This window comes from Eretmochelys imbricata, chromosome 6 (assembly GCF_965152235.1).
Source record: "Eretmochelys imbricata isolate rEreImb1 chromosome 6, rEreImb1.hap1, whole genome shotgun sequence".
NCBI classification, from domain to species: domain Eukaryota; kingdom Metazoa; phylum Chordata; order Testudines; family Cheloniidae; genus Eretmochelys; species Eretmochelys imbricata.
The window spans coordinates 112858302-112882850 of record NC_135577.1 but is presented as its reverse complement, the minus strand read 5'-3'; the positions used below and the strand labels follow the sequence as shown (position 1 = coordinate 112882850).

General features: G+C 42.8%; 1 protein-coding gene and 1 non-coding gene across 3 annotated transcripts; both read right to left on the bottom strand.

Moving 5' to 3' along the window:
- Window positions 1-7432: 7432 nt before the first annotated feature.
- EIF5 (eukaryotic translation initiation factor 5) lies at window positions 7433-20600 on the bottom strand. Of its 2 annotated transcripts, none has more exons than XM_077819423.1 (12): window positions 20578-20600; window positions 17899-18083; window positions 14731-15010; window positions 14270-14351; window positions 13691-13863; window positions 13158-13269; window positions 10980-11119; window positions 10197-10352; window positions 9684-9845; window positions 9112-9276; window positions 8660-8794; window positions 7433-7815 (listed from the first exon to the last, which is right to left on the bottom strand). In XM_077819423.1, exons 3-12 carry the CDS (start codon window positions 14800-14802, stop codon window positions 7723-7725), a joined length of 1290 nt encoding a protein of 429 aa, XP_077675549.1. In that variant the 5' UTR covers window positions 14803-15010; window positions 17899-18083; window positions 20578-20600; the 3' UTR covers window positions 7433-7722. The 2 variants fall into 2 exon arrangements, with proteins under 2 accessions (XP_077675549.1, XP_077675547.1); XM_077819421.1 differs by lacking the exon at window positions 20578-20600 and adding an exon at window positions 18207-18356.
- LOC144267189 (small nucleolar RNA SNORA28) lies at window positions 12841-12966 on the bottom strand. The gene has a single exon (XR_013346559.1). It is a non-coding gene; the product is annotated as a small nucleolar RNA SNORA28 (small nucleolar RNA).
- Window positions 20601-24549: the final 3949 nt, after the last annotated feature.

Below are 24549 nucleotides of genomic sequence, written 5' to 3'. Positions count from 1 at the left end.
AATACCAAGCAAAGGTCTCTGAAAGAGACACTCCAAGAGACCCCAGGGCGTAAAAAATCCCTCCCAAGAGCGGAAGCAAGTTGGAGATTTTTGCAGTGTATCTCTGGACAACCTGTCCATAGGATAGCCTCCCGTCCATCTCTCTCTCTGTCTCTCCTACCCCCGGGCCTGGCCAGCCCGGGTAGCATGTTTGTGAGTACGAAAGTGGGTCACGGTTTGAGCACTAATGCTTCTTCCTTCCTTTGAGTGACGTGGAAGCAGTTCCCGCACTCACCACTGTTTTTTATTCTTTTATTAATGAAGCTTTAAAATTTAGTGATATGGTGTGTTCTCTTCATCTCCACCCCTATGATCCTGCGGTCTTAGCCTGATCAACTGAGGCACAAGTAGATTGGTAACGGAAATCTGTCACAGTTTTGGTGGAGAATTGTGCGTGGGGAGGGTGGGGGGGAGGAGCGCCCCAGAGTGCACACCAGCTCTCTGTTTTGCCCTTGACATTTCACGTTAGTTTGCCTAGCACTGGTGGTATTTTATGTTGAGGATTGCATAATTAAATACTCAGTCGTAGTATGCTTGAGAACCAGAGAGAGGTTTAGCATTCCTCTCTCCACCCTGGTCTACGGGGAAAGGGTGCAGGTGGGTCTACTCCTGGTCGTGGCAGGACTGGGAAATAAGAGGAGTTGGGGAAAAGGGAAGAGATGTGTACCTGACAGCTAGAAAAAATTTAACAGTTAAAACACCAATTGGCTGTGCATTCTGTCCAGGTGGCAAGCCTTACGGGGGAGGACTCGGGTAGCCCTTGTGAGTGACAATGTTTAAGGAGAGAGACCAGGAGGGGTGCGGGCTGGTTGAGGAGCCCACCCACCTTGCTAAATTGGTAGTGGAACAAAGCCTGTGCCCAGGGAAAGGGATGGTGCAGCAAGGAAAAAAGGATCGGGCCCAGACAAGCGGACAGGCAGGCAGAGGAAAAAAAAAAAATGGAAAACTGGTTGGAAGCCCTGAGGGGCATGGTGGAAGGACTAAGGGAAAGCAGTAAACATAGGCATGGGAAATTTAAACCCCTACAACAATAATTTGAATGGTAAAAATCTGAGTTGATAGAGTATCGTTTTGGGAGAATAAGCAAGTGATTAAAGGAACGAGAGTGAAAAGTTAACTCTGTAGTTGTTGGAGGGAATTATCAGTTGGATTTTGTAAAAACGCTAAAAAGAAAATAATTCTTGGTTTCTTTGCAGCCATTCTGAAGGAAAAATGGGCCCTTTTCCCAAAGAAATGTCTGTAAATAAATCCATGCAAAGAGACTATTTGATTGAAATCATTTGGCTATGAATATTTTAGTCAGATTAGCTAAAAGAACATAAGGGGTGTCTGTTGGAATTTAACCGCCCAAAATGTATAAAGGGGATGTTAAGGACAAGAACATGTGCAGTGTATATTGTAGAAGGGGTGAAAGGAATGTAAATATACAATGCTACTTAATTAAAATCCTATTAGGCTCCAAGCGGCTACAATAGGTGGTGTTTCCTTTTCAGATCGCTGTGTGTTTTGAAAGCAGGAGTTATAAGTAAAAGGCAATCAGAACTCTGGTAAAAGTTAACTGTGTCCCTTTTAAGTAAAAGTTTTAATCTGTGACTGGCTCTGGATCCAAAAGCAATCCAGAAAACATCTGTGTTTATGCAAAGTACTTAACTGATAAAGATAAAAGCCACTGAAACCTGGCCTGCCTATGAAACAAACACAGAAAATATGGGGGTAATTCCTGTGTTTTGCCTGCAATCTGCAAGGGTATTTGTATAAGAAAGTAATATTTTAAGCAATGACTGATTGCCCCAGAAGGGGTAGAAATATGTTCTTTCGTTTTTCAGCCCTCTTGAGATCCTGACAGGGCATCCAATGTGGCTTCTGGCAGTTTTTCAGAAAATCAGAGAAAGCTGATGCCAGCTAAAGAGCAATCCAACATACCATGCGTTTACTGGCACAATAGACGTGTTTTGTGTTCTATGTCCTTGTGGTGTTTTGTCTTGTGGAAAGGTATCTGGCCAATTTAAGTTTGTCTCCGCACAGATCTTAGCCAGTTTATTTTTCAGGATCCCATTCTGACGTTCCACTATCCCAGCAGACTGCGTGTGGTGGGGACAATGGGGTTGTGTTGGATCTGCAAGGCTGCACATAATTCTTTTATATGTCCAGTAAAATGAGTACCCCGATCACTGTTGATACCAACAGGTATGTCAAACCTTGGTATAAAATCCTTAAGCAAAATTTTCACAACAGTCTTGGCATCTGCCCTTCTGCAAGGGAAGGCCTCAACCTAGTTTGAAAATACATCAACTAAAACAACACATACTCATAATTACAACATTTAGACATTTGAATAAAATCAATCTGAATATTTACAAAAGGTCCCCAGGGAGGGGGACGCACTGACTGTCTAACTTTAACAGCCTTACCAACATTGTGCTGCTGGCAGGTCGTACATTGTTGGCAGTAGTGCTGGGCCACAGAGGAAAAATCCGGTGCAAACTAGTCTCGTTTAACTACAGCAATCATCCCCCCTTTGCTCGCGTACCTTCACTGACCCTCGCCCAGATGGACATTCATTTAATGGATGACACAATGCTTAATTATTGTTAGGCTCTAATGAAATGCGTTAGGTCTCTTTATACACAGGTGAAAGAAGCACTACCCAAGGATCTTGAGTAACCCTGCCACTAATTGGAAGCAAGAGACTGGGTCTACATAAAGGTTCATCAGCTAAAGACGGCCCTGACCCTGCACTTGAAAGGCCCTTACCAAAAAATCTGTTAACTACCAACACCGCTGTGAAGTGACAAGGACTGATTGCCTGGACCCATGCTTCTCACTGCAAAAAGGCCCCTCCACCTCGAGATGACTCTCCGACTGATGATCGGTCTCTCTCTCCTTCTGGTGCTGCTGTTCCTTCTGGACAGCAGGAGAAAAGGACAAGGTGAAGTGCTAGTAACCTCTCCCATGTCCACTGACAGAACTATCATGCATTAGGATTTCACTAGAACCAAATCATTACAGGGTGATGTGCTAGTAACCTCTCCCCTGCATAATGCTAAACCACAACTGTTCCAAGAGAAAAGAAGGAACACTCGCTCTGCTGAAACCACCGAGGTCCAGGAATTCCTGATGACAAAGGACATTAACAATTGGCCCTGGTGGAGGAAACGGAGTATTGTGTATTGGCAGGGAGGGAACTGCGAGGACCATTCTTGGGAATTTGGAGTTGAGTGGTGGTTTGGATATTTTTCCCAGGGTCTGGGCTTTGTGCTTACGGACAAGTACCATCAGAATGTACTGCCCTCCCTAAATGGCTTCCTGATGACAAATACCAAAGATGCCTTGCTGACATGAACATTATCCCCACCATCCCCTCCACCTTTGCCACCACCCCTGTAATTTACCCAAATACAGACAATACTGTATATTCTAATGAAACCCAATGGCCAAGACTTTCAAATCTTAGTAATTTACTGAAATTTTGTTCAGAAAATGTATTTTTTAAAGTTCAGAATAAGTCATATGAGCGAATAATTGAGTGGAAAACAAATGGGTTGGTGATGATAGAAATATATATCACTACAAATGAGCCCCAAGAATTGGAAATTGAGATTAATGGATTCTATAGTGAGGTAGATATGACGGCCATTCCTGGAGTCTGCAGTATGTTAGATGAAAGAGGCCCTTACTGTTATTTGGTCACCCAATTAGTGAATAATCAAACGTACACCCAAAGAGTCTGTTCTGCCACTGGAAATTTTATCTGCATTGAAATAATCCCAGTAACTAATAATTTAACCTGCACCATATTGCAGTATACCCCTTCCTATGCTATTAATGCTAATGCCTCTTGGAAATAAATGAAAGTGTTAAGCCAACAGATATGGTATGGCACTTCATCAAAGAGAGATGTGTTAGGCTATTGATGGACTGTGATTAATACTACACTAGGGACTATAAAATTCATGCTGCCTGTATCGTTTTCAGGTCACCTTTACATATCCTAATTGCTCAAAAGGGGCTGCCATTAAGATAGCACAGCAAAAGGCCTGGGTTTCCTCTAGAACGAAGAAGGACTTGACTGGACACCTATTGGATGGTGCTAATAGTGCAGCTGCAATTTGGAATATTTATAAGGCCAACAACATGAAGAAAAATTAGGACAATTGGAAAAAGCCACAGGTCTTATTATTGGAGCAGTTAACTGAAGTACAGGCTGGAGTCGATGAATTACGTGTTATCTCCGTCCTTAGTTCAGTGACCCAGAAACTTCTGACGATGGTATTAAATATCACTGAGGCTGCGAAGGCATTACAGTGGGATCCGGCTTGTTCAGAAATTCAGGATTTCCTGAATGACCAGCTCATGGCCATTCAGAGTGATCTTGTGCATCAGGCTTGGCCCACTTCCCTTACAGATACTTCAGGAGTATCATCTGATCTGTGGTTATGGAGACATACTTGGAGATTTTCTGGGTGGAAGTGCAGATGTTCGCAGTGCTCCTTCCAAGCACATGGACCAGTTGGAGGGATGTGGGCTCCCACATACGGAATCCTGCCAGGTCTATGGGGAGGATGGATGTGGGATTGGATAATTCACCGAGACATTTGGGAAATTAAACTACCTGGTATGCCTGATTTATAGTCAGTGCTCCTGAAATAACACCTGACATTTGGATAGGGAGTCAATAGACACTCTGGCCTTCAGAACCTGCACAGCTTCAGTGTGTATGAAAACTGAAGCCAGGGGAAGCTGTCACTGTTCATTGTATTTGTAGAGAGGGTATGGGACAAGGAACTTCCCTGACAGGACAGCTGCTTTTCCAAGCTAGTAACAGCTGTATGTTAAGGCCACCACTTTGCAAGACATACATTTTAATCTCACCACTGCTGCAGGCAAACATTATTTATGGGCCTGTGGATAGAATCCTACAATCAGCCCTTAGGTTTCAGATATCTTTTAATTGGACTGCCTTAGTACCTGACTGGTTCCAAAATTTGCTTTCACTCCTACCCAAGGACTGAGAAATCTCTGAATTACAAGGTCAAATTCATATGCTTCAAAATATATATCAAATTGAAAAGTATGCCTTTCATACAGCCTATAGAGTGTCTATGTATTGTGTTTTGTGACTAAGGCTATACAACCCCATCATATTACAAAGGGAATGTTAATGCTTTCATGGTTGTTCAGTTTAGGATTAGGTTGTTGTAAAGGATGTAATAACACCACCTTTTATGTTCATACTAACCATGCATTGTCGTTGCATCCAACCAAAACCCATGAGGCTGAACCATTTGATCTAGAAGCAGCAATATAAGGTTTGATGAAAATGGAGGTTTAAGACTGATCGTTGTGCTGGAAGCACAGAAGGGGGGAGTGTGGAAGTGGAAAAAGGGAACTTGAATACAGACATCTTAGGAGTAGAGCAAGAGTCAGGCTAACTAACTCTAACAACGCCAGACTTTGAAGCACGGCCTGGGCGAGTGGGAAAATTGTAAGAGATGCTGTTTTGAGCTTGTGTCAGATAAGAATGGAATGCAGACTAGGAGGAACTGCTTAGAAAAGACAGAGATCAGGAAGGAATATGTATTAAAATAAAGACAGGGCTGTTGATTATTGTATGCAACAAAAGGTATAAATGCTTGCCCTAACTGTTTATCTGGCAGCAACCTGCCTAGGAAAGGGGAATCCCTGTTTGTGCACTCTCCCCTTTGCAACTGCTTGAGAATAAACAGTCTCTGACTTGTTACAAACAACCTAAGAGTGAAGACTGTTTTTCTTCCACAAGGGCATCCCTACAAATCTCAGTCACACATTATATTAAAACCAAAACTAGAGATTTAAAAATCCAGACTTTTCTCCATTCCAAAGCCAGTAGAATTTTTAATAGCCTGTCTACATAACAGGTGCTAAGAACCCCAATATTGGTGAGACATAACCCAGAAGCCATGCTTTTGCGTACGCCACTAGTGACTAAAACAGGAACTTGGACAAGGCCACCTCTACTGAAGAATCAGATATAGAATTCCTCGAAAGGGGTCAGGGCTTTTCAATTTCTCATCAATAGCTTTAGACTTACTCCTTTAAGTTTGTTCTATGCAAAGCTAAAAGACACACAAAGAGCTGAGCAACACCTATGTATAGATGTAATTACACGAAAGCTTAACTTAGCCTTTGATAATAGGAAAAAAAAACCCTCTACTTGAGGTGGGGGGATGGTTCTTGTCTTAGCCTTTCACTTGCAGACTCCTACAAAATTTCAAATGGAGGTGTGGACTCCTTTGGAAATTCAGTATGTCACCTAGTCTAGAAGTTAGACTAAAAACCGAGTATAGAGTTCAACTATTAATGTTTAAGATGTTCAGCTCAGCATTTGACACAGCATGAGAAGGGTATAAACTTGTAGGCTTCTATAAAGATGAACACTGAATTGTGAACTGTAGGTGGCGATAGTCACATACTTTTGACTCATCAGAAAAAACAAAGCCTTCTCTAGCATCTGAAACTTTATTTCCATAAGTCACCTTTCACAGATCCCTTATGTCAGTCTACAGACCACATGTTGAAAACCACTGTTTTCCTAGCTTAAGAAAACTGCTTTTGTTGAAGTTTTGGCCTTTTGTCTGAGATCAACCTTGAAGTTTACTACAGCAAAGGCTGGGTATGTTTAGAGAAATAATTAAGTTACTTTAGTCTTTACACTGCATGAAGCAAAAATTAGTCTCCAAAGTTGTTTTTGCTCGGACCATTCCTTTCCTTAACCCAATTTTAAGTTAATCTTCAACCACTTTTCCCTCAGTTGATTTTTAACTTGTAAGAAAAAAAAGTATGTATTGCTCTTGGCAAAAAGGACTTTTGAATTATAGCTAAAGTAGGAATTTAGATATTTCTTCTACTTCAATAAGATTTTGATTTGGCTATTTTGTCACAGTGGTAGTAAGAATGACACCTCACTTAAAATAAGTGTGATATTTACAATCAACTCTGGACACTAGAATGGAATGAAGATGACTTTTGGAGCAAGTCTTGATCTTCCCTCTTGCAATTTTTGAGCTGTTTATCAAAGGCAGTCTGAAATAGTCAGCACCTGTCAGCCAAATATGGATGCTAGATGAAGAGGTATATATATTTTTTAATCACACAAATTTTAGCCCTACGACCATATGAATGCTAGACTAGCTTTGTCTGTCAGTTGAAACCCAGTCACTAGTGTCTCTTGCTGCTCTTTGAGCTTGCTAGAGACTCTCAAGTTTAGAAAAATTGCATACTGGTTTCTCTACCAGGGATCTATTTTCCTCAGAGCAGCTTTCTGTTCCCTCCTAGACAGGAGCAGAATACCATTGCCAGCAAACAGACACCTGTTAAGCTGGTCTCACTCCAAGGTGAACATAACTCTTTAGGCTGACCAAAACCAAATCCTTTATTCCCACAGCTGTATAAATGTGTTCCAAGTATTTGTGTCCAACACAACTTTAAAAAGAAACATGCCATTAACAAACTAGATCGGTTCACTCATGTGTAGACTCCTTGGTGTTCGGCTTATAGTTACACAAGACCAGTCACAGTAAAAGACATTTGAGTATTAATTAGCATAATATTAAGCCATTTCAGCTTGTGCATGTACATGTTGCACTTCTGGAAGAAAAATGCAGAGCAGTTTTCAGTATTACACTGGAAGCTAGGTCACATCACTTAAATGGCATCGATATCTATGTCATCATCTTTCTTGTTTACAGGCTTCACAGTTTCGACTTTAGGTACACTGGCAGTCTTGGAATACACCACCTAGTGAGACAAGATATTTAGTGTTTAAGGACATCCATTGATAATCTTCCATAATGATGCTGACACCCTCTATCTACTTAATGAAGTAAGTTTAGCTAAGGTATAAGATATATGTACACAGCCTGTATGGAGGTAATTCATTTTAGGGAGACTGTAGTCTCCTTGTGGCATAACAGCATATCTGAAACCATAGTCAGAGCACTGTGTCAGGAATCCTCTTCTAAAAGCTATTCCAAATTGTTTGGTTCTACTAGTCACCACACCCCCATTACTCAAAAGGTAGTTAAGTTTGTCTTACTGACGTAGGGAGACATGCTAAATGTGACATGCAAAGAACTTAAGAACTGTCATGTTATTTTACCAGCTCACAAGACATTTTACCTTGGTTCTGTAATGGTGCACCATATATTAACAGAGGTTTGCATCCTCAGCAGAGGCTAGACAATTTGCTCTTTAAATTCAGCCTTCATTGCTTGTACTAGAAGTCCTTATTTTAAAAGGCTGACACTATGAGCATCCTGTGTTGCTCACAAGGTAACCATCTAGACCTTGGAAGCTTAAAATGGAAAAGACTACTCATTGTCCTAGCTGGTGAAGTTTTTATCCTGTCTTTATTAGGGGAAGAAAGGAGCCTGTGGAGGAATCCAAGGGTGTACAGAGGGAAAGGACGATTATGTGGACTGGGGAACTCCCCCACAAATAGTAGTGGGGTTTTAGCCATATGCCTCAGAGGAAAAGCTAGTCTTAGGCCACACCTAGGCATGCAGGCCCAAGAAGAATGAGCGGGGGGGGGAGGGGAGGAGGGAGAAGAACAATGGATGGACACACAAACCAATCTTCTTACCTCAATATTTTCATCTTCATCCTCTTCTTCGTTACCAGAGGACTCTTCCTCAGCTTCCTTCAGCCATTTGATAAAGGGTTCTGCTTTGATGCGGATTTCTTTAGCAAGCTCTTTTGAGACATACTTCTTAGAGGCCTACAAGAAAGGAAGAGTATTTTAAAAACCTCTAGTGCAGAAGCTGCTATGAGGACTGGAAAAAAAGTTACATATTAGCCAGAGGAGTGATACTGGTTCTATAAGGACTTCTCAGAAACTCAAAGCCAAGCCCAGCCACCCTGAACAAAACCACCACCACACCCCACAAAAAACCACCACCTTAATCAGTCTACACTTTCAGGAGACATTACAACACTATATGAAGAGACCACATCGCACCATACTCCCCCCCCCTGCAAACCTCAGAAACTGTGATATAGTACCGTGTCCACCTAATAGTGGAACTATCCAAGTACCTTTTCTGCCCAGCTAAGGATGACCTCTTCTTCCAGAAGATCAGCATCATACATTTCCTTCAAGATATGTGGAATTTTAGAAATAAGCTGAGATTGATGCATGGCTACCACACACTCCAAGCCATGAAGAAGGTATCTCTGAGCTTTCTTGTTGTTGTGGCAGAACTGTAATAAAGCCATACAATTGTCAATATTAGTTTCTTTGTGGGCAGGTAAGACGCTAATCTTCTAAGTTCAAGCCTTCTGTACAATATACTTCAGCCAAGGTGCTGTAACCTGAGCCTGGCTGCCCAGGGTGGCAGGGCTTGGAGGTCATCCCTGAACCCCACTAAGTCTATCAGCCTTGGCAACCACATTAAAAACAGGGTCACGACCCGTTTGGGGTCTTAATGCAGTTTGAGAACCACTGGTTTGCAGAGTTTAGGGACAAGAGAAGGAGTTTTCTGTTGTAGACTTTTGTTCTACCACAGTTTTCAGAACTTCATCTAAGTAGTTGTTGCTCCTAAAAGCCACTAAAGTGTCAGACTTTATATATGGAGGCCAGTAAAACTGTTGGAGATTAAAAAGCTTACACGTAGGAAATGGCGTCTGTATCTCTTTATCTGTTCTCGAATCTTCTCATCAAAGAGGACTTCAGTCAAAACTAGAGGGCCCATAGCCTTTACATCCAGTCTCTCCGCTTCTGCTACAATATCTTTGTCAGAAGTCTCAATGACACCTTCTTCCTTCTTTTTCTGCAGATGAGAAATTAGTCACAACTCCGATGCTAACAAGCCTGTACTTCTAGTCACTCTCCCTTCCCCCCACCAGGTTACAGTTAGAAAACTACACCACCTTAGAACAAGTTTCAGAGTAGCAGCCGTGTTAGTCTGTATCCGTAAAAAGAAAGGAGTACTTGTGGCACCTTAGTCTAACAAATTTATTTGAGCATGCATCCAATGTGAGCTGTAGCTCATGAAAGCTTATCGGATGCATGCTCAAATAAATTTGTTAGACTCTTTTTTTCACCTTAGAACGGTTTACTATAATGACATCAAGTATTGTTTTGAGCTAATGTTTCTTCAGAAGAGGAACTGCAGTTTTACCTTAACAAAGTCAAATAATATGTTGACTCGCTCTTCTACTGTTCTTTCTAGGTCATCACTAAGTGTGAGGTTCTTTGCATGATCACTGATTTCATCCATTCTGCGCCTCTGGGCTTCTTCAGTTGTGTCTTCACCCCAGTCATCGTCGTCATCCTCCTGAAGAAGAGCATTCACACAGAGTTAATGAGCTCTTAAGGGCAAGTGATGCTCTGCTTATGGGCATATTAAATACTAATGCCATTCCAAGGTATTCTACTGTGAATCTGTACTTTTGATGTGTGGGGAGGATGGGGAGTACTCAAATTCATAGGGATGCCTCATGAATAACTTACAGTGAGTGGCAACCTTATGGTCCTATAGCAGTTACCTACAGAAAAAGCTAATACTGAGCTTAGTATTTTAGCCATATTTCCAGCTTGCCCCCACCCCACAGAAAGTAGGTCTAGTGGTGGACTAATTCCATTAACCACTTCATGGATTAAACTGCAGAGCTGGGGATGGGATATGAGACTCCCTCCCACCCCCCCCCAACAGTTTGAGATCCAAGCAAACAGGAAGGAAGAAGTGCTTCAGTATCATGGAATGGTAAGGACCTACCATCACTAAAGCCAGCATAAATGGCTTGGGCTACCTATACGGCTCATTTTCAGTGCAGCTCTGAAAGGGAGCCACCACCATTTCAGAAAGCAGTTATAAGTGGAAGTGTTACCTGACACTAATTTTGAAGTCTAATTTATAAGCCAACCTCACTGTTCTTTACAAGTCTCTGGAAAGTCTACTTACCACTGCACGTGGAGCATCAAGTTCGTCTGGTGGTGGTGGCAATGGTGTCTCATTGCTAGACACAGAACCATTCTCTTTATCCTTGCCTTTTCTGTTCTTCTTTTCCTTTTCTTTCTTTCCTGTACTAGCGTCACTGTTCTCTGGAAGTAAATAGACTCCATACTTTAATTTGTTTCCAAGTGGGAACAAGACTTCCACTTAGTGAGACAATTTGTCAGCAGTATTTCAAATGTATCAGATTCCTACAGAACCTAGTTTGAAGAAGTTTTAGTTTAATTCAGTATTCCAAGGCTCCTTTTCATAGTGCCACCTCTCCCTCAATGTGAAGGTTGTGCCACCACTGCAGACCCCACATAGCATGGGATGAAGTTAGTCTTAAGACAAATAAGACAACATCCCTTGTGTCCAACAAGGCTGGAAGCCAACAGCCACAATTTGACAGATATTGGAGACCTAGTTTTAAGGTTTCACATTAAGTACTATTCCTCCTCCCCCCTTCCCTGTTTTAAATATCAGAGCCATGATTTGGTGAAGTGTGCATATCACATCTACAAGGTCTCCAGTGAATGGGCCTGGTGAGAGTTTAAAGCCAGAAGGGATCACTATGCTCCTCTTGTCCAACATCCTCCATAGCATAGGCCAACAGTTCTCAACCTTTCCAGGTTACTGTACCCTTTTCAGGAGGCTGATTTGTCTTATGTACCCCAGGTTTCATCCCACTTAAAGTACTTTACAAGAAAGTGTCACAGCACATTACTGAAAATTACAGTTTCCAGGTTGAGAAACACGGATAGTAACTATACTAGTCATTGTATGTATGAAATTTTAGAGCGCCATATAATGGCTTTTTGCAAGTGCTTTCTTCCAATGGAGCCTGTTATAAAATTAGGCAACTATCTAGATGAGCTGATGTACCTCCTGGAAGGTATCCCCCAGAGATTCATATGCCTGGTTGAGAACCACTGGTATGGGCCACAGAATTTCACCTAGTAATTCCTGAACTAGAGTCACTACCTCACAGTTGACTAAATCCAAGCTTGATTTAAATACTTGAAATAGAGGACTTGAGGTCATTGGTAAGCTAATTCAGTAGTTTGTCACTCTCTGTTGAGGGCAGCTTTTCAGTTTGAGTTTTTCTAGCTTTGTTTCCAGCCATTAGTCTAGTTATGCTTTTGTCTGCTTAGGAAAAGCTCTATCAGATGTCTCCATAACTGGCTGGCCATGGCCAACCAGTTATGGCCTCAAAATTACTATAGTAAGTCACTTTTGAAGTTGCAGAAGCAGTTAACTCAAACTTATATTTTGAGATATGAATGTACATATTAAGTCATAAAACTTGAGTCAAGCCACTTTCACAGATTAGAAATAGACTGAAGACCCCTGTACCCATCACTAATCTTATTAGCAGAAACAGTGATGTCGTCTTGGTCCTTTGCATCCTCAGGCTCAGAGTGCTGAAATCCCTCTAAGTGAGAGCTGCAGCTTGGGAGACTGAGCCATACTTTGTTTTTAGTGCTCTCTGTAAGACTTCCAGAGGAGAGGGGAAAAAAGCTTAATTTTGGAAAGTGTGACATGGAGCCATTCTGCCATCATGTAAGGGTTTTGGTACTAAGCACTATAGCCCTGTGTAGGGCATTTAAAAGCAGCAGTTAGCATGCAGAGCTAAAACTACTCATTTTGACTTTGCTTCCCATAAATCTATCAACCTGGTGCCTGCAAAATTAACCTACAATTGTTCTCCAGATGTAGCTCAGTGTGCTGTTTATAAGCATTGGGAGGGATTGGGAAGCAGTCTGGCCCACAAAGTTGGCTAGTGTGTGGTAACACAAATATTACTTTCCTGATCTGCAAGTTCAAATAGGTTGTTAGAGTCTATATAACACATGACCTCATTTAGTAGAGACCACTGGAATAGGTTAGACTTTTTTTTATTATAGCAAGCTTAAATTGAGACAGGCAACCGGATATCTGCCACAGAGTGTTGCTTGCATAGAGTAAGCAGTTAAGTCCTTCTCAGTGAAGGACAAAAAATAACTTGTCTGTAACTTCACCCAACCTCATATCCCACTGCCTAACCCCTCCAACATAGAGGTAGAAGTTAGAGTCTATTTCAGCTACAAGGATGTTTTAGCATGTGGATTGCTTCCTTTATGAGAGTCAAAAATATGCAACACTTACCGGGTGGGTTTTTGAGAATGAATGTGCAGAGTTTATGGTTTGTGTCAAGCATGCCTCGATAGCCACAGGCTTTGCAAGAGTTACCTATAGTTTGTTTCTTGGGATTGACATGCTGCCAGAGGGAAAGTCAAAATTAAAACCTTATTTCAACTCTGATATTACTTCTTTATGCCACAACTTAAACATCCAAAGAGGCCAATAGAGATTTCAGATAAACTTTTCATGTCAAGCTGTTTATCATAATTTGTATAAGGAAGTTATGCTAACTTTTACATAACTGATTTTTTAAATTTCTCAATCCTGAAATTTTAGGGTTTGAGACTGGAAATGTTTCCAGACCAACACTTCAAAGTTGAATTATATTACAATGAACTTTCACCTACACACTAGCATCAGCATGAAATTGACTTGAAGTAGTCAATCTTGCATGCATTAGCACTTGCGTGCACATTATCTAAGAATAAGACAGTCGTGTGTGTTTTTAATACCAGAAAAACCTGTTTGGTTATAGGAAAAAAGTTAAGCATGCTCACCAGATCAGTTTCAGGATTCTCACACTCAGGACAGAGAACAAATTTTTTAATGAATCCATCCAACATGTCTTGCAGCTTATTCGCCTCATGAGATCCATTGACAATGTAACGGTCATTCTTAACATCAAACTGGGTCTGTGCCCCCAGCTCACAACCAAAAAATTTGGTGGGATCTTTCAAGAGACAGAAATTGGCACATTAAAAGCCTGCCAGTAAGATCCTGACAGCCAGGCCTGACCTGTATACTAGTGCTCATCTCTCAAATATAATTCACTATCACTACAATGCTTGGCAGTACTCTTAATAGGTCATGTCTCTTATGGTTCTTAGCTGTACTGGGTCATGTCTTTCTAAGAGAAAAGTTCAACCCAAGTAGTGTTTTACCCTAGAAATAATATATTTCCCTTTATTAAACTTTAAGGCCCATGGAGCCTGTGTCAGTGCTGCACTAGTAAAATATGCATATGAAACCTCTAAAAAAGTGCCGCCCCCTGCTTTCACCATATGATGTTATCCAAGCAATCCTTGGGGACCAAAAGAGCCATGAGGGAATTTCATGTTACTTTAAGAGTTACTTACACGTTGGAGGCCGATTAAGCGCCTTTGCAACGTCAACCATGTTGACTATAACTGTCTTTATTCCATTTCCTTTGCCCTCAACCTAAGAGGAAAAAAAAATCAAATTCACACAATTAGGTATACATGTGAAGGTCAATGCCACACCACTGTCTAAGTCATTTAAGAAATGCTTACAAAGTTAAACACTGCTTAAAGCAGTATCATTACTTATGGAAGAGGGGTAGTGTGGTATAGTGGATAAAGCAGCAGACCAGAACACAGGACACTGGGATTCTATTCCTGACTGTCACTGGCCTGCTGAGTGACCTTGGGCAAGTCACTTAATTTTGCCTTGGTTTCCTATTTGTAAAGTAGAGATAATGATACCGACTCTCTCAAAATGATCTACAAGAGACATACTGATGAAAAGCTCTATATAAATAGTGCTTATATTCTGATTACCAGAGTTTAGGAAGAGTTACCTTTGCAATCAGACGGGGCATTTTGTAGCGATAGAACTGATCCGAAACACTGCGGTTGACATTGACAGACATTTTGTCTTATTAGTAGCTTTATCAATAAGATGAAGAGATCTTTGATTGCAGCTTTTTGGTATCTTCTGTCTGGAGAAGACGGGATGACATAAACGACTGCAAGAGTTCTCGGTCTCTGACATGAAAAAGTTTTCGCCACTGAGGCTGTAAGGTTCTTGTTTGTATGCTATGTTCCCCCAATACAGGTACCAATGGCTGCGCAACAGCTCTGCAAGTGTTTAAAAAAGAAGTTCAGTCTAAAACTTTTCATGAAGTATATTCATGCTGAAGGACACTGTTTAATAGTTATTGGATCTGAAATTATAGTTATGTTCTCTAAGTCTTATTTCTGCTGGACATAAAAGCATTTCCTATGCATGAAGTCAGTTATTTGACTACGTAGTCTCAGTTTGTATCATTACAGCAGCAGTTCCTCAGCTGTAGACTGTCAACTTCTGCTGTCCTGTAGAATGATGATTTGTGTTATGGTACAAGTTTCCCCCATTTTCGCCTACTAGAGCGCACAGACACAGCTAAAGAATGAGTTTTCCATGTAAAAGGTTACCAGAGAATGTTATATTATGAGATGGATGGGAATGAGCAGCAGATCCCCTTTGGCTTTTGCTAGGCTCAAAGTCAGTCTGATACCCTGGGCTTTGTAACCACAGGTGCACTTTATTCTCAGGCTTGTTCCCACCACATACAAATTACCATTCACCCTCTGCAGGCAGGTGGGAGGGGAGAGCTACCTCCCTGCTTCTATTCCCTGCCATTTTCCTTTCCTCCTGCTTTCCCCTGAGGTTTTAATGGAGCCCCAGGCTAATTAGGTAGCAGTCGTCTGTCTCCCCAATTAGGGCCAGGTTACCTCCAGCCCACTCCAATTTGTTCCCCTAATGAGCAGGCATGACAAAGGGCTGGATCTGCAATCCTTTGCACAGTACCCTGTCACGGGTCACAACAGCCTTGCTATTGAAAGAGTCACATGGGGTGAAAGTTTGACTGCTCTGGAAGAAGGAGGCAAGGAAAAAACAGCCCTTAAATCCTTGGTTATGGTGTAACTGAATAGACTCATTTTAAAGTGAAGTGTGTAGCTTATTTGTATTTAGTCACCCAGAATGCTGTGAAATACCTACCTTCAACATGAATAAGTAGTGTTTAGCAAACTATACTGTCACTTCTATATAACTATAAAGTGTTGTTGTTTGCCAACAGCTTGCTTTTCTCCTGGACTTAAGCGGCTAAACTTGTTAAATTAACCAGTGCTTCCTTCCACTCATAAGTGTAGCAGCCCCGTCTTGTTTCTATAGAAACTTCCTTCTGCACCTTTGATTCAGCATAGTAGTACCAAAACATCCACCTCCCCACCCCCAAATATTTAAGATGTTTTGCATTTCTAGGCTTCCTACTTCTGTGGTACATAGATGTTCATTAACTTACCCAATGCTTCCCTGATTTCTCAGAAGCACCCTACTATTGCATCACTTCTGCTATACATTTACAATTCAGTTTCTAAGCTGTACTGTGATTAAATATTGACTGACCATTTAGATAGATACCACATTTGAGACAAGTTTATTCTTGCCAGCTCTTTAGAATGGCTGTACATGCTACCACACTGCTACTTCAAGTGGAGGTGTTTAGATAACTTGTTTTGATAGAAATGTACAAAATACTTCAATCTATAACAGCAACAAAACAGCACAAGAATGTATTTTTCAATACTGAACAACACAGTTTCCCCAACATTTAGTTAGTAGCAGTAACTGGAAGTCATTTACAGTTGCTGACCAAAAAAAGCAGCTAAGTGTGAACCCTGAGGTGTAGCAGGGGACATATCAAAGGTATTAGCTCAGGGGTTCTCAAACTGGGGGTCAGAACCCCTCAGAGGATCACAAGATTGTTACATGGGGGGTGCGGGGGGATCATGAGCTGTCAGCCTCCACCCCAAACCCCGCTTTGCCTCCAGTATTTATAATGCTTCTAAATGTATTTAATTTATTGGGGGGGTGTCACATTCAGAGGCTTGCTGTGTGAAAGGGGTCACCAGGACAAAAGTTTGAGAACCCCTGTATTGCTTGTTTTGATATAAATAATGCTCCCTTCGTTTCTCTACCTTTGTTTTCCTCAGAGAGTTAGGGAGATGTGGGCAGTTAGGTGTTCACTTTCCAATATAACAAGCAGCTCTTCTCCCCTGGGATGCCTGTAAAATCCCTGGAGTGAAAACCAACTAATATCTTTACAAGTCCTTTGTATTGTAAATTGCAAGGATCAGCTTACACTACTTGATCTACAGGACCTGATCGATAGACTTAGTTTTGCCCCAGAACAGCTAGAAAGAGCCCTTTATCAAGGGGAAAAAAAAATAATAAAAAAAACAGACACCACACAACAGACGTGGCAGTGCTTTCCACAGCAAATCTAAAACCAGCCATCATGTGGCCTACACACGGGGCTGCAGAGGAACGGAGGAACCAGGTACCTCAGGGGAAGGAAGACAGACGTGTGGCCTCATCCACATCGCTGCTTTTGTCTGCTGGCGACCGAAGCCCCCACCCACCTCCCGACACCGCCCCCGAGCCCGTCGCGCTGAGCGAGCAGCCAGCCTCCCTCCCGCCGAACCGCCCCACTCCGCTCTGGGATGACTCATAAATGCAGCGATTAAGCACTGAGTCAGCCTTTCACAGAACGGGTGGGAGGAAGGGGGGGGGAACGACACCCCCTCCAATTGCGCATGCGGGGGCCTCCGCGGTTTCTCAGGCAGCCCCCCCCGCCCCCCCCCCCGCAACTCGCCCCTCCCGATGTAACCCCTGGAATGCAGCCCCCTCCCCCCCTGCGCTGCGGATTTCTAACTGCGCCACACAGCTTCCCCTCCACCCCCCATCACGAGGCGCAGCCCCAACCGTCGCCATTTTGCCTCGTCGCACGGGGACCACCCGACCGGGATAGCCAGCGCCGCCTGTCCCCCCCGCACGGGAATACCTCACCACTCCCGTCGAGGCTGCACGGACCCCAATCAGCCGCCCCCACCTCGGGTACCCCGGCCTGTAGATCCTCCCCCACGTCCCCAGACGCGCTCTCCTCACATCGCGCCTCGCCACCCCCTTGGCAGCCACTCACCGTTTTCGTCCAATAAAGACATAAACCCAACGCTGCTCGCCCCGGGCTGCGACGAAGCCGAGTGTGTAAGGAGAACGGGGCCGAGAGGCGCTTATATCCGGGCGGAGGGAAGGCGGGCGCCGCAGCCGCCGGGTCCGAGCGTCCTGGGGCGGGCGGAATCAGCAGCAGCGGCGGCGCCAGTCAATCTGTGGGGGAGATACAATCAGGGCACCGTTAACGGCGGCACCTGGGAAGGGAAAGGGGCGGGCACAACTGAAGCCGAAGGGGGCGGTTGCCGGTTGCCCCTGCGATGGGCGCCGCGTACTCACCTCTAGAATGTTCTCGCTCCAACTGAGCGACGCCACGGCTGGGATCAATCAGCCAGCGGCGGGCCGCGCCTCCCTCGCCCCACCATTAGCTCGCCGCTCGCCATCCGCCTATGTTATTGGCTGCCGCTCCAGTCAATCAATCCGCCCTTTCCCCCCTCCCCCCAGCACTCTAAAGGACATCGCGTCTATAGTGGCCAAAGCTCGCGAGAAGTAGAGCAAGGGGGTAGGGACGGGAGAGAAAAGAATGAGTCATTGAAACAGCCGGGCCGGGTTGTGCGTCGAGTGGGGGAGGAGCAGGGTGGCTGGCCTCTTTGGCCCCTGGTGTGGCCGAGGGCACAGAAATGGTGCTGGTCACCGCCATATACGTATTAGAGGGCTGTCCGCTTCCTTGCTTCTGTAGGCTGAGCTACTGCACCCGCCAGGGGCTCCTTTCATCCTCCTAAGCCCTGTGTGCTCGCCTCTAATACCCGTCCCTGCAATCACTGCCCCAGCCCTTATGCCAGGGGCTCTGTGCCCCGCCCATTCCTTTGCCTGCCCCCCGTGGCAAGAGCTCCTTGTGCTCCTTCTCCCATGCCTCCTATTCTCCTTTCCCTATGATGACAGAGACTCTGTGTCTCCCCCCTATCCCCCTCTCTGCCAAATGCCAGGGCACTATGGCCCCCCTTCCCTCTAATGCCAAGGGCTCTCCTCTCCTTCCCCATACCAAGCTTATTCTCTCCCTGTGCCAGGGATTCCCATGTGCCCCCTGTTCCTCTGCCCTCCTTTTCCCCCTACCCCTTTCTGTTTGGGAGATAAATCAGACTGTTAACATTTTAAACTATTGCGATGATGAACATAGTTGCTGTTAAAAGAAAAGGAGTACTTGTGGCACCTTAGAGACTAACCAATTTATTTGAGCATGAGCTTTCGTGAGCTGCTGAGTTGCTGTTGTTATGCTGGAAGGTGTTGATGGCTGCTGTCAACCAGTTCTTTGATCTCTAGAAAGTTACAAAGGAGAATACAAGGAGGAGTCCATGTGGCACCTTAGAGACTAACAAATTTTATTTGGGCATAAGCTTCCTTGGGCTAGCACCCAATTCATCAGATGCATCAGATGAAGTGGGTTCTAGCCCATGAAAGCTTATGCCCAAATAAATTTCTTAGCCCATAAGGTGCCACAAGGACTCCTCATTGTTTTTGCTGATACAGACTAACATGGCAACCACTCTGAAACCTGTCACAAATGTGAATGAAACTGCTGGGTTTGCTAATCATACAGAAGGAGCTCTGCATGTCCCCCTTTCCAGTTTTCCTCAAAATCAATAGGATTTTGGCCATTGATGCCTATAACGTTCCCTGACATTTTGGAATTGTTTGAATGCAGTGTCCAAAAGTTATTGCATTCCATACCGACAGAGAAATGTTATCAAGTTCAATGTCAGGCCTCATTTTACTCAGCCAATAAGGAATCCATCTAGAGTGGGGTTTAAAATGCTAACCCCAAAAACAGGCATACAGCCTCCTACATTTGCTGCTCCCCAAGAAGGAGACATGAACACCCAGTTCTCCCTGTCACACAGATAGTTATTGTCCTTTTTGCTGCTAATTCATTCTGATAGGAATGTGGCACTGAGCAGGGCCTGACCCCACAAAAGGGCATGAATTTCCAGTTCTCCCTGCCACATATACAGTCTCCATTACCACTAACTTTCTTCCTTACTGGACAAACTATTAGAGCTGTCTTCAGGGTATGGGGTCTTGATTTTGATAAATGCAAAGCCCAGGAAAAGATACAACCCCTGTTTCTTGCAGACAGTTACTATTCCTGTCACCAGTACTGCTAGCTCCCTTCCTGAGTGGACAGAGGCATTGAGTGGGTCCAGCTTTAGGAGTTGGGGGCTCATTTTAAAAAATACTAGTCTTGTAAAGGGCATGAAATTCTACCCATTTTCCCATCCTCCACTCCCTCTAACCAAGTATCTCAATTGCTACCTGCTACTACTAATGCCATGTTCTCTTCCACTCCTCCTAAATGGCACCAAGCAGGGCCAGCATTAGGATTTTTGAAGGCTCCTAATAAAGTAGGAATTTAATATTTTTGTTATTGTATAATACAAATAATGTTAAAGCAGAAAGGCATTAAATGGGCATTTCTGAGATATTATCATGGCAATTAAATATACAAATCACTTTTCTGTCTTACTGTTCTCTGCTTCCTTATAAATGCACTCAGACAACAGCAGAAGAAACCTCAGTCCTTGTCATTTGGCATGTTTTAATGATAATATTGTACAGTATTTTGAGGGCTGTCTAGAGGAGCAGAGGAGAATAGGCTGGAGTGGACCACTTCAAAAATAAAATGATTAATAACAATAGCTAATAAAATACTTACAAAATTAGGTTTCCAAGCCATCTTTAAATTAGGCCATCACTGGTACCAAGTTGTCACAGACAGAGGACTCTTGTTAGACCTTTTGTGACTCTGGAATGCTCTTTTTGGTCTGGCAGAAAAAAGAACAACAGTCAAATGCAAAGGTGGCTTATAAATGTGATTTTCCTAGAAGACACAAAGGAAAAGTCAGGCCATTATTAAGGACATGATCAGTGACACATTACAATGAAAAACAGGTTATTTCAGCAGCAGCAGAGCTGGAGTACAGTTACCAGAGAATGAGTGTGTGTTTTTCTCAGTGCTTAGTGCTGCGTTCTAACAAGATCCTCCTACATCATGGCTGCTGCCCTAGTTATACAAGTTCTCAGTCTACTGAATAGCAAGTGTTCAGGGCAGGACACTGGCCTATAAACTGTGTATTCAGGGCTATGTTGAGCTCTGACTGAATTAGGGAGAGGTACAATAAATCCTGAGGGAAATTTTAAATGTCTCTTTGAAATGTGCACAATAAAATCATTCCCCACAAGAGGGAGAGGTTTTAAAAACTGCCTTAAAATGTAAACCCCAAACAAGGAAACGTATCTCCAAAATATGTCAGACTTGGCAATTATCAGGAGGAAAAAAATAATCAGAATGTGGGATGCAAGAAAAGTACAACAGGAAACTTCTCTGCTGTGACACTATGCGTGGACCTATAACTTTCTCAATGCCTCCTTTCTGTGACTTTCCTTTCATGGTACAACACATCTGAGGTTAATAAATTACAGTACTAAAAATGTGCTGCTACCAACACCACTTCATGGTATGGCAGAGGAGCAACAGAGACCTTGAATTTGCAGCATTTTGACATAATGAATGACCCTAGTGAGGTCTGATTTCACGGTCTTGAGATGCAGATTAGATCTATATTTTATAGTATAAAAAGTGACATAATTAATTTAATAGGTCTGTTTTAAAATGTTAGTCCTAATGCATACTGCAGGAATTAATCCAATATGGGTGATGTCAGAGGACATTATTGTTAGCAATCTTTATACAAAATATACAAAAATTGTGGATTCTTTGCTATTTGGGGGAGCCTAGTTTTTCATTTCATCTGATCAAAACAATCTTTTTAAATTTGATTTTAGATGTCAAGTACTTTTACTGACTGAAAGTCATTTTAATTTTGTACACTTAGAAACTACGGGCTCTGAAAAGACAGAAATCACCTTTCCCCTTCTTTAAAGTCATGCCTTAATGAGTCACAGAGTTCATAGTTCAAATTGCTCATGTGATCTTCAAAGTACAGGCCACTTGTGAGCTTTGCATTTCACTGCTATAAACTAAACAATTTATAACTATACTCCACGTTTATTGTTGAGACATTATTAACCCAGCTGCCTGGGTTTCTTTTTTGTTTAATGGTGATTTAATTACTGACAGTAGGAAATTGTCAGCAATGAATCATTTCCCTAGAGTAAGCGTTCCCTTATAGCAGAACTGCTTTATGATGGTTCAGTTCAGCTTTGAATAATTCAAATTTGTTTTATTGTCTGATCAGGTTTTGTCAAAGAATCCATCTCCTCCCCCTCCCAAAAAGTGAATACCTGCTACATATGATACAGCTAATTTTTAAAAAACAAGAATTTAATTGATATTTATATTAAGATCCAAACCCACAAAAGCATGGAAATTCTAATAATCTGAAATGGCTATAAAGTGGGATATCCATTGTTAGGCCATGTCTATACTGCAACTTTTAAGCAAGTTTGTAATCAGTTAGTAACATAGTTGGCTCTAACAATGCCACATGATTAGTATTCAGTTATCATAGAATCATAGAATCATAGAATATCAGGGTTGGAAGGGACCCCTGAAGGTCATCTAGTCCAACCCCCTGCTCGAAGCAGGACCAATTCCCAGTTAAATCAATTATCAATTCCCAGTTATAACCAATCATGGCTGTGAAAAGCATTTTGACCATGCCAGAGTGTTAAGCTTCACACTTTTCAGAGTAGCAGCCGTGTTAGTCTGTATCCGCAAAAAGAAAAGGAGTACTTGGGGCACCTTAGAGACTAACAAATTTATTTACACTGTCTTCCTGTGACTGGTTTGGTGACGGTTTTTTGCACTGTGGGCAGGATTCCTAACTATGCTGGTATAACTGGTTTGGTCAGTCTGCCTTCTTCCCAGCTCTCTGTGCTGTAGGGCATCCCAGAGTGCATTGCCTTGTGTGTGGTTTTGCCTGCATATCCTCTGGACACTCTGTTCCTCTGAGACACATCCTCTGATAGCTGTTCAGATTTTCCCAGAATGCACTGATGCAAACATGTTGGGGAGTGTGGCAGTAGATGCGCAAATATGGATGATTCATGCTTGTGTTATGAGAAAATCTACTGTGTGGACACAGCTGAGCTTTGTCTGTAGTAATCAGGTCAGCTGGGAGGGTCACTATTCTCCTTCACACCTTGGCAATAGGATAGCTTAATTATGTAGGTGTCAGGTCTGAATATGTAAACTCTTGGGAAGCACAAGTCCAGCTTCCAGCTGGGTTAACACAGTCTTGAAAATCATGCAGTTTACTGTGCAGGGGTCTTTTGGATGTCTGTTCTGCATTGACATTAAAGATCCTGCAGCACTCAGAACAGAGGTCTACTCTGTTATACTTGACCAGAATCTCCACATCCCCCACTATTGTGCAGCTTGCTGTTCATCTTGTTGAGTGGATTTGGTTTGTAAAATGCCTTGGTATTTATGCTTTATAAATGTAAGCTAGTTTTGTTATTTAATTAAAAAATAAAATTAAAAAGGAACAGGAGAACAAGAGTGTAGTAGAAGGTATGTGTATAGTCAGTAAATGCATAATTTTCTAGTTATTACTACTTATTATGGTAGTGCTTAGAGGGCATGCCACATCAAACATTGTGCTAACTGTTCAGACACATATTTGGGACAGGGACTGTCTCTTATTATATTACAATCTAAACAGACAAGACATTAAGAGGTTGAGAGAGAAAACAAAGGCAGAACAAGGTGAAGCAACTTCCTTTTTCAGAAGGTTAGAGTATACCCATTTTTTGCCAACTGCCAGGCTGGCTCCAGACACCAGCAAACCAAGCAGGTGCCTGGGGCGGCAAATGTACAGGGGCGGCAGGATGTCGGGCAATCCGCCCTCGGTGGTGGTGGGAATTCGGCGGCTGCTCCGTCAGAGCATGATTCGTGCTCGGTGGCAATTCGGCGGTGGGGAGGGAACTCTTCTTCGGTTGCTGGTGGCAATTCGGCGGCCACACCATCACTCCGCCTCCGTGTTCGGCGGTAAGGTTTTTTGTTTTTTTTGCTGCTTGGGGCGGCAAAAACGCTGGAGCCAGCCCTGCCAAATGCAAACAGTGAGGAAAATGTGTAAATATTATATGCCAATCTGTCAGATCAGTATACAGCAAGAAAGATCAATACAACTCATGGTGATTTCTTAAATAGAGGTGTGATGCTCTTCTGGGCTGTGGCCTGACAAAACACTAAAAAGAGTCTAATGAGTTTGGTAAACCCATGTCTAAAATAGGCATTTCACTTCCAAGGGGGCAGGGATAAAGACTACTTTTAAAGCCACTCAGCTTCACTCAAGTGTTTGTTTCTAGAGTGCCATTCCAAAATAACGTTTACAGTTTTGTTGTAGCTGTGTCAGCCACAGACACAAGGTAAATGAGGTAATATCTTTTAGTGGACCAACTTCTGCTGGTGAAAGAGACAAGCTTTTGAGCTTATACAGAGGTCTTCTCCGTGTCATTCCAAAATAATGTTAGCATTTGAATAGTTCCAACTAGGCTTTGAAGTTAACTTCTCATTAAGGACAGAGTTCACTCCATGGCCATTGCTGTTATCTAGCTAGTCACAGTTTTCTGCAGTGCTGAGATAAAGGTGGTGGAAGATGTAAAAAACCATGTGTTTGTGTCATAAAGGCAGTGGTGGATTAATACATGGGCCCATGGGGCC

Coding starts and splice junctions, on each gene's coding strand:
- EIF5 (XM_077819423.1), bottom strand. CDS start 14,802: ATGTCTGTCAATGTCAACCGCAGTGTTTCGGATCAGTTCTATCGCTAC. Junction 13,270..13,690: donor AGAATCCTGAAACTGATCTG/GTGAGCATGCTT, acceptor TCCCTCTGGCAG/CATGTCAATCCCAAGAAACA. Junction 8,795..9,111: donor TCCTTAGCTGGGCAGAAAAG/GTACTTGGATAG, acceptor CCTTTCTTGTAG/GCCTCTAAGAAGTATGTCTC.